At 38.4% G+C, this 9,837-nt stretch overlaps 1 protein-coding gene and 1 long non-coding RNA gene across 3 annotated transcripts; both read right to left on the bottom strand.

Annotated features, from left to right (window-relative positions):
• Positions 1 to 3,322: 3,322 nt before the first annotated feature.
• On the bottom strand, positions 3,323 to 4,174 carry LOC108015902 (uncharacterized). The gene is made up of 3 exons (XR_011604253.1): positions 4,024 to 4,174; positions 3,661 to 3,877; positions 3,323 to 3,598 (listed from the first exon to the last, which is right to left on the bottom strand). It is a non-coding gene; the product is annotated as an uncharacterized lncRNA (long non-coding RNA).
• Positions 4,175 to 7,585: 3,411 nt separating this feature from the next.
• Positions 7,586 to 9,507, bottom strand: LOC108015893 (CAAX prenyl protease 1 homolog). Of its 2 annotated transcripts, XM_065864446.2 has the most exons (3): positions 9,178 to 9,507; positions 8,726 to 9,049; positions 7,587 to 8,537 (listed from the first exon to the last, which is right to left on the bottom strand). In XM_065864446.2, the coding sequence occupies exons 1-3, from the start codon at positions 9,433 to 9,435 to the stop codon at positions 7,677 to 7,679; spliced, it is 1,443 nt and encodes a 480-aa protein (XP_065720518.2). In that variant the 5' UTR covers positions 9,436 to 9,507; the 3' UTR covers positions 7,587 to 7,676. The 2 variants fall into 2 exon arrangements, with proteins under 2 accessions (XP_065720519.2, XP_065720518.2); XM_065864447.2 differs by lacking the exon at positions 9,178 to 9,507 and having other exon boundaries at positions 7,586 to 8,551; positions 8,726 to 8,861.
• Positions 9,508 to 9,837: the final 330 nt, after the last annotated feature.

Here is a 9,837-nt window from a genome sequence, read left to right as displayed (position 1 = left end):
GGATTTCTTTTCCAATATTTTTTCAAGATTATTCCTTTCATTCCTTTTCTTTTCCTTAGCTCGAATAAAAGGTATGGGTATTACCACGAAAGTCTTGCCCAACATTCATTAACAGTCTGCAGTCATCCGCCTAACCCTTTTTTGCTTAATCAACAAAAAATTGTGTACTTACAAATACATATAATTCGTACAGTGCGTTTCAGAAATATATGGTGTTTGAATATTTTCCAGGGGGTTGTTCTACCAAATAAATAGTAGATAAATAATGGGGTTCAAGACCATTTTGTTAATGAGCTTTATAGGTTGCTTGGATTTTACAGGATCTAATATCTAAGCCACTTTACAGCTCTGGCTCGGACTGTACATGAAAAAACTTATCACATTTTCCGGTTTGCTCGCTGTTTGAATTACTGCAGGTCCGCCTTTGCTGGCCTCCTGTTTTTCTTTTTTTCCAAACAAATAACCGTAAAAATCTTTGCCATCCACATCAGTCGTAAAAAGGGGATTTCATTTTAATTACATACGAATTTCTCGTTTTTTTAGCCTCAGATTCATTTTCAGCTTCAGATTCAGATTCAGGCTTTTGCTTTTTGGGTTTTGGGTTTTTTGTGTGTGCTCGGTGAATGGGTGCGAGTGCATCGGCGGATGATATAGAGAGTGCCTAACCCCCGAGCTTCTTTGTGAAACGCTTTCCGCCGTGTGTTGACTTTTATAATTAAGCCCTTTGTGTACATTTCCAGTTGACGGCACTCCGGGGGCTGTGGAAGATCCACCCCTGAGTGCTCACCTGGGCGAAGGTGGGGGGTGGGCATCATAAAAAGGATTAATTGTGCGCAATTAAAGAAAATATATTACCAAGACGGGGGCCAAGTTTCGTAACGCTTTTTTTTTTTGGCCTTGTCCCTCTCTCGGATTCGAAAAGTTTGCCACCATTGAATTATGCAAAATCATTTAAATGCGTCGCCTCCGAGAAAAGTTTTGCCAACATTTCTCCGCCGACTTAACCACTTTGGCATGTGTCTCAGAATCTTATTGTTATTGTTCTTGTTGTTTGTCGGGGGGGGCTTAAGTTCATAATGTTCATAGAGAGCATTGCGTTCCGCCTGGGAAAAAAGGGCTCGAGTGGGTGGTGTCCCGATCACAATTGCCAGGACAATGGAGGCGGCATCCCTTACCCTTCCACATGCGTTCCCGGGTTAATTGCTCAAGTTCAAAATTAAAATATTTATTACAATGAAAAACTTTGGCACTTTCGCGACGCCAACGTGACGAACAAAAGGCGGCTTACGAGTAAGTGCCCCACCCCCAAAATTCCCTTTCCACATGGGAGTTGTTTAATTTGTTTTCCGCTTAGTGATGTTTGCCCGAGTGTGTGGAGTGTGTAGAGTGTGTTGGATGTGTGTTGGATGTGTGTTGGATGTGTGGCGGCGGAGTCCCTTTCAAAGGGGGCACGGTGCTGGCACACCGGAACAATGGAACTTGTCATAAATTAAATAATATCACGAGAGCGCAGAAAAGCCTCTTTCTAATTGACACACAAACTGTACTTCCATTGTGTGCCTCCCTGTCATTGGTTTATGTTTAAGGCAAACGAGTATTTGCTTTTAGCTTTACTGCGAGTCAATATTTTGGTGCTCAAGAAGAAGCAATGCAGGGTTCTATCAAAAAATTTAATGGTATTTTTGTCTCTTATAAATTTTACTAAAAGCTGCCAAGAAAATATTTTAAAATCTCATTTTAAAATTAAAAAAATGTATAACAAATCCAAATCTTTTTATTCAGTATTTTTTTTTTGTAATAAAATATAATATATAAGAGTTAGTTGTAATCCTGATTAAATACAAACTGAAAAACTTAAAATAAATCTTAAGCAGGTGTTTTAAAATTAACTTAAAATAATAAAACTGAATAAATTTCTTCATACAGATATCATACTTATTTTTACGGTAATACCGTTAGGTTACATTTTAAAATAATACTAATTTAGTTTTGGTATTTTTTAAGTAAGGTTTCATGTCTTTTCAACCCCTCGGTTATTTTCTCTTCCTTTTTGTAAGCAGCCACAAAATGATATGTTTGCCTTTGATTGAATTTATTGTTAGCAATGCGATTATTCGGGGCCAGTCCTTTGGGGTGCTGAGATCTCCCCACTTAATAAGCTCTGTTCCCAACCTCTGGTGGCTGGCCATTAGAACAGGTGTTGCCTGTGGCTTCACTTCCCTTCAATCTGCCGGTTAGATATCGCAAGGGGATGGAGAAAATCATGTTTGCCAACGCTTTAAAAATGTAACATGCGGCGCTTTTTCATCATCCTTTGCCTCGCTTTCCCTCGATTTTCCCCAACCATCTGCCCAACCTCGCCTCGATTATCATTTGAGTGTATTGAAAATTTGAAACGCATGAATAGTCAGGTTAGATCGTCCTGGGGCTAAATACGTATGTATAGGATAGCCGGGTCAGACGGCCACCGAGTCATTCCAAGGGTTTATCTGCGCGCTTCAGTTGGGTTTTTCTGGGGGAGTGGGCGGATATGAAGGATGGCGGATATGGCCAAACACATCCGTTGGCAGATGTTTTTCACATAGCTCAAAGCACACTCACCAACTCAGGCCCACATATCGCTATACCCTTTCGAATCAGAACATTATTTGATATACAGACTAAGGGAATTACATTTTAAGTAAATATTATTTCAGAAAATATTATAAGAAGCGTATGTCGTAAGTATGTCTAGGTAATCCAAAAGTTTGGAATTAAAAAATTTTTTTTTGTCGATTACTACAAATAATATTGTCCTTAAGGATAACTTATATTCCAATAATAATTTTTTTTCTCGGGTAATTATAATAATTTCTGTTGAAGACGTATATATATTCATAGATTTCTATATTTCCTTGTTTGCAACTTAGAAACATTTTAGCAGGGCTTTATGTTATTTAAAATGTTTTCCCCATAAAACTAGGGTATTGCTAATATCGGTTGTCTCGAGAGCTTCGCAAAGCACCCATTAACTTTAGCGCTGCCCAGAATGAGCAAGTGTAGCGGAAATGATTTGGTAGCCCCGGTCCCTAGACACCCCGATCCACTCAAGCCTCTTCGCTCCCTGGTGGATCAAATTTTCATCTTCACTTACGAGTTCTCGGTGATTGAAAAGTGTTTTCTTCGTTGTGTTGCTATAAATTCATGTTTCCTATTATATTTATCGGGTGGGTAACAGGCTGAATGGATTCGATGTTTGGGGGTCGTTAGATTCGGTCCCCAATGCTGTTCCTAAAAAACTTCTAAAAAATCATTTCCATCCCACTTTGAAAAAATGGAAATATAAAAATAATAGTTATATTTTATTCAGCGTAATAAATTTATTCAGAGTTACATTGATATTTTTTGGTTAACAAATTATTCACCACTTTCTCTTTAAAAGATAAAAGATAGCAAATGGTGATGAAACAAAAAGAAGCCGTGGCAATGATATTTCCATACTTTTTTCTTGAATGATGTGCACCAAGTCGTCCACCTTTGGAATCTCCTGCGGATTCTGCATTGAATATATAGTGCGTCCCTCTAAAGTTACTTCAAAAGCGTCGGTCTGTATTAAGTACTGTGAAATTCGTTAGTCATAATTATTCTTTTTTATTAAATTTCCTAATTTTAATGCCTTACCAAACAAATTAAGCCCAATAGTACGAGTAAATCAATTGTTTTAATGTTCCGGAAACTTCTGATCAATCGCTTGAATTCTATGAAGGCGAAGAAAAGTAAGGCCGCCGAGAGGTACAAGGCATTTGACGGTTTAAAAAATACATTAAATACACGGTACTCCGGAAGCCTCTCTTGCAGTTCAATTGATATATTCTCATATTTATCAGAAAAGCCCCAACTGAAAATAGTTTAAAACAGAAAAAGATTCTTACATTTTCAAGGCTTTTGTTAAATAAGCAAAATATAATCTTGCGAAAAACTAAGTGGAAAGTTTATTTATATCCAAAATCGCTAGCATTTAAGGATAACTTGTAGTATACTCACCTGTAACTAATTAATATCACTTTATGTAAACATTCGGAATATAAAAACAAACCCAAAATCAGCACTACTAGAGGGGACATGACTTTTCTCCAGAAGAAACCTCAGAAGACTATTTCATCACTTTCTTTGCTAATCGCATCGAACCGTCGAGCCCGACAAGTTCCAAGTTGCACTTGAAATAAAGCCACGTCAGTAGTTCGATGGGGTCTTAAATTTCATTTCACACAGCAATCGATGTTGTGTTTACATTGAAATCATGATAAGCTGTATATTATTTACTTTGAGTCAATGTCATAAGAGGCAGGGAGAGGACCAAGCTTCATACTAATATATTACAAATACATTACCTGGTACCTAAAGACCAAAGTAATACAATAATTTATTAACCAAAAACTGCTAAGAATTGTATGTTCTAAGACCTTAAATAATTAAAAAAATAATAAATAAAAACTTATAAACTATTATTGAGTTGAGGTTTAAAGTAGGCTTTGCTGGAATCTAAGGGCCCACCAATTCGCTTGCTCAGCTCTGTTGGGGATGTTGAAAGTCCAATTCATTTCCTCCAGTACTTTTTTGCACTCATCGTCATTATCATCATCCTCCTTGCTCGTTCGTCATTATCGGGCCGGAGAATTTCAGCTGTCATTACTTTTTATGGCCCAGCAACATGATGCACTTGCCCTGCCCCATGTGGTTGAGCTGGCTCTGCTGGAAAAGTGTGGGTGGTTGGGGAAACGATGGGCGGTGGCGGTGGCGGTGGCGGGGGTGGTGTTTTGTAGCTGAGGCTGACTGGCAGTTAAAATATAATTTCAGGAAAGAAATCATCATAGAGCTCGAGCAGAAGCCCCAGAGTCGGGAGGCAGTAAAAGTAAAACATCAAAGTGAATACCAGGGTGGTGCCGGAAGTGTGGTGGTGCAAGGAAGCTGCTCCGTTTGTCACCGCTAGAGGGCGCCACGGGCGGTGGTGGTGGGCGGTGCAGGCGTTTGTCAAGAGTGAATTGTAAAAGAACGCATTTATCCGAGGTCCTTTCCCATCCACATGCGTCTGCATTTTTCCCCTTCCACAGTCCCTTCTTCAGCCCTTCCACTGTTATGTTTCATTTTTCACTTATCTGCATGTGAATGCCTTACAGAGAAAGAAATTTCACCATATAAATAGATGTGCAAACAGCAAATATAAAGGTGTACTTGCTACAGAAATTTCCCTAAGCCGATTTCAGACAGAAAACTTACCTACCTTTATAATCTGTTGAAGTTTCTTTAAGTATTTATTTTAAAACGAATAAATCACAAAGTAAGTAAATCAAAAGTAAGTATACAAATTATTAAATCAGCACAGACAGATGAATACTTTCAAGTACATACACAGAGAAAACTATCTAAGAACATTGTTCTTGAATTGAGAACATTTGTTCTCAAAAACCGTGTAAGTACATTTTGGTATAAATGTAAGAACGAAATGTTGAGAAGAAAAAAGTTAAATTGAGTTTATTTAAGATCTTTTTGATAAGTATACACTAAGGACTGAACTAATAGATTATTTGCACATACAATGTACTTAAATACCGCGAATTCAACTTGATTCAAGCAAAATAAAAACATTTTCAACTTAAAAATGTCGTTCTATTTTTAAGAACATTTTAAACTCAGATGAGAACGTCAGAACTTTCTCTATGTAGATATATCTCAGCTATCAACAAAATATGGTCTAAAACTCGTGAATGAATATAGAAGAGGAATTTCTTTTGGAAACTTTTTTGGTGGTGCAGAAACTGCAGTCATCCGAACCCACCCACCCGCGTTTTAAGCTGCAAATTGTCAGCCGTTTGATTGTGTAATTGATTTAGCGAGAAAACTCGTTCGGAGATAGACTCTGTCAGCCGACCAAAACCCCCGGACTTCCTCCCTTTCCATCCGCCAATCCGTTTAAAGTCGTTGGCTAATTAAGTTGCGTCCCAAAATGGCAGCAAAGTGGAAAATGAAAGGGGATGGTTGGAAAAAATGCGAAGGACTCGCCGTTTTTTCTCTTATCGTTCTGGTCATAAATGGGACTTACCATTTTACACCGCCACCCAGCACCACCCACCGAATGTAACGATTTCAATTGCCAGTCCTCGACACCAAAAGTTTACGATCGCTGCTGGTGTTTTTTTATTTCGGTCTTAATTTTTATAAATTTCTTCTACCCTTCATTAAGGTATGCCAATATTTTTAATGCATAAGTACTTCTACTTCAAAAAAGATGTACTTTTTAAAAATTTAAATATTTTAATTAAATAACTAGACACAAAGTCAAGGAATTTAATAATTTATTTTAGCTAGAAAAGGGTATTAAGTGATTGTACTAACTTTTTCCCTTATTATACGACTGGCACTGTCTGGTGGGACATTAATTTTAATGTCGTCGAAAGGCGTTTAAAATAAATTTGGACAGAAAAATAAAATATAATTCAGTCGAGCGGTCGTTAAAAAATAGACCCCAGCCGTGTTTACCTATAAAAAGACTAAATAGATATAGCATGGTAAATGCTTCGATATCTGGCGAGTGGCTGCGGAAAAGGGGGATTTCTGTGGGAAATTCAGCATTTGAGCACGCGAGTTTTTATTACCGTCACAATGAAATGGTAGAGTGGGCTCAAAGCAGCCAAACAGTGAGGTGGAAAAGTATCTGAACCCCCAAAGCCCCACATAAAAACACCGTAAAACTCAAAACCCACCGCAAAGTGGGGAACCTGTGCGAACTTGCCAAAAACAATATTTTTAATCATATTCCAAGATCGATGCAGATGGTTCAGATTAAAAGTGGCACGCTTGCTATTTGAGATATTCCTTATATTAAATTATATTATTTTATTAAATTATCGATGAAAAATATGATTTACCATATGAAAAAAAGTTAAAGCAACAACATAAAACAAAGGCCAAATAAAATTATGTACTACTACTACTTATAACCTACTTAAATTTACCCCTAACATATTCACTTGAATAAGAAAGCCAAGAGCAATAAATTAATTAAAACTACGAAAAAATAAAATCTGGTATCCACTTGTTTCGAAAGCTTTCCTATTATATTAATTTAAAAAGTTTAAAGACTCTTCGCATCCTCAGATGCGGTTTGTGCAACCCTCGAACCGAGGGGAAATTAGCTTTTAACACCCGAAGAGAAAAATTGGTACCAGAACACTATGGAGGGGGGAGAGTGGTGTGGCAGCGGCTTATTTGAAACGAATTTTAATTAAAACACAACGGAAAAGTTTCGGCTGGGACAGGAAACTTCCCCTGCTCTCTGGCCGTACACTTAAAGTTAAATCCCAGAACTGTCAGGCACTGTGCCCGCCACTCGTTCAGGTCCTTTGATTATGACAGGGGTATATATTTCAGAGATAACAACTAGGACGCAATTTAAGAACTTTTTAAAATAAAACAACTTTTCAGATATTCCTTTTCACGTGACATATCACGTAATAGGAATTTAAAACATCGAATGCATTGTTTTTCTTTATTTTAAATACCGAAAATCCTGCGAAACAAGGATATTTTTACAAATATTAGCATATCTTTATTCTAAAAGCTTTTTGAATAAAGTGGGTGGTAGGCTTCAACCAGAAAACCTTTTTACAATCCATCTGTATACAGTATTTTACAATAATTCAGATCAAAGATATACGGGAGACTGTGTGTGTCTTGTACAATCGCTGTAGATTCTCGATTCGTTGCAGCATCGATGGTCGTAAGCGATGCCACATGAGGTACCAGTGGTCTACACTGGGGAACTCAATATCATCCGCAAAAAGCTTGAGCAGGGCGGCTCTCATCGGAGGTCCGTAACCCCATCGAACGACATAGGCATCTGCGGCGTACTCAAAGTGCCGAATGAAAAAGAATACTATCCAAGTACTGATGTCGTGATATATCGGCATTAGGTACTTGTACACCAGCCAGAACCCAACGGTTTTGGGATACAGGGTCGTAAAGCCCGCAGACGAGTAAAGGGTCTGCCATTTGTAGCACAACCCGAAGAGGACTAGATATATCACAAGATTCAGCCAAATCAGCGCCAAGGTCTTTGCCACATGCCGCAAATGCCAGTGGGCCAGTTGGTGGGCCACAAAGGCGGCCAACTGGTCGTCCTTGAGACCAGCTCCCACCTCACCCGAATCGAGGTCATCCGAGGCCAGGCCGCGGTTCAACTTCAGGTTATCGTGGATATCCAATCGCAGGCAACAGAAACAGCCCATCACCCAGGCCGTGGGTCGTCCTACATGGAAGGTGTGAACCAAATAAACCCGTCCCGGAAAATCGAAACTCTCCAGTACATCTCGCAATTCGTCATCAATATCCGAATCCTCCATTTTGCGGCTCTTGCCTATGCAGGGCACTCCGAATATTCCGACAAAGCCCAAAATAACCAAGGACGTGCCCACCACAATGAGCCAAACGAGCAGGATACAATACCAAACATTCAACTCCTGAAGGGCCATGAAAATCGCTGTTAACGGGATGATTGCAATCTGTGGGAAAGTCACTAAGTGATATTTGAAAATATAGACTAAATATGTGAAAACAGCAATGCTTGAATACTTGAATCTACTAACCATGGAGTCATTAACTAATTTATTACATCTTTATTATCACAAAATGGTTAAGCGGAAAATTAACTTTCTAGATCGATTGGGTTAGTAACCGTTTAAAAACCCACCTGCAGTAAGACCACGATAAAAGCCAGGGCACAAATCATACCCACTAATGGGGGAGACTTTTCTGGATCCACTTTGAACTTAGGATCCAGCACAAGTTTCTCATAAAATAGAGATGGCAACATGCGAATCACCAGATAAGTGGAAAACATGGCCATAAAAGTCACATTCAGCCAAATATCGTCCGCATAGCCATACCATTCCACCGTCATCTTCCAAATGTACGCCAAAGTAGAAAGGTACATGTCAAGGCAGCTATATGCGGTATCGAGTACCAGATCGAAAACCTCTAGATATGAAGTATGAAGTTGCTTATTCTTGGAGGCCTGGAAGAAGTATAAATTTCAATTGTCAAGGAATGTCATATCTATTAAAATTATTCGTAAAGGATACAATCTTCTACATATTCGAACGACATGGGGAAAATATAAAACTTCAACTTTTAAGAACCCACCTCGAAGGCATCTGGCGACATAGTACCATCCAATTGCAGAGGTGGAGCGTTGCTCCTTTTGCACAGTTTTATTTGCCGGCAGCAGAGAATAAGGTGAAAAAAGTTATGAACTATTATTATTAGGCAGAGGACGTGGCGCAAAAGAATCGGATCTGAGATGTCTGCTTTCTCGGGAACCATATCCATGCCGATTTCATGTCCAGATATTACCAGATGTTCGCCATGCAGAGGGTCTTGATAGAGTGCGTATGTATGCATAATAAGAAACTGAGCTTTGAAGGGGTTGTTACTGTTATAGTGTAAATAATAATAAAAAGGTATAATGAAATACAAAAAATGATCGGAAAATAAAAGTTTGCTGAACAAAAAAACATTGAAAAATTCAATTCGGTCCATCCGAAGTTTTTTAAAAGTCTTATATTTATAAAATTGGATTTAATGTATTTAGGTATGTATTTAAAAAAAAAGGTTTTCAAAGAAAAGTAACCAGTTTTAGCAAAAAAATAGGAATCTCCTTATAATTCCGAAAGAAAAGTAACCAGTTTAAGCAAAAAACATAGGAATCTCCTTATAATCCCGATCTCATAAGGGGGGGGATTACTTTCCTACCAATCGAGGGCGAAAAGCGGGTTCTAAGCGTTGACTAGTGGAAGCCAAAGA

The sequence above is a fragment of the Drosophila suzukii genome, chromosome 3, assembly GCF_043229965.1.
Source record: "Drosophila suzukii chromosome 3, CBGP_Dsuzu_IsoJpt1.0, whole genome shotgun sequence".
NCBI classification, from domain to species: domain Eukaryota; kingdom Metazoa; phylum Arthropoda; class Insecta; order Diptera; family Drosophilidae; genus Drosophila; species Drosophila suzukii.
The sequence above is the reverse complement of the archived record's forward strand: the minus strand, read 5'-3'. Positions and strand labels throughout refer to the sequence as shown.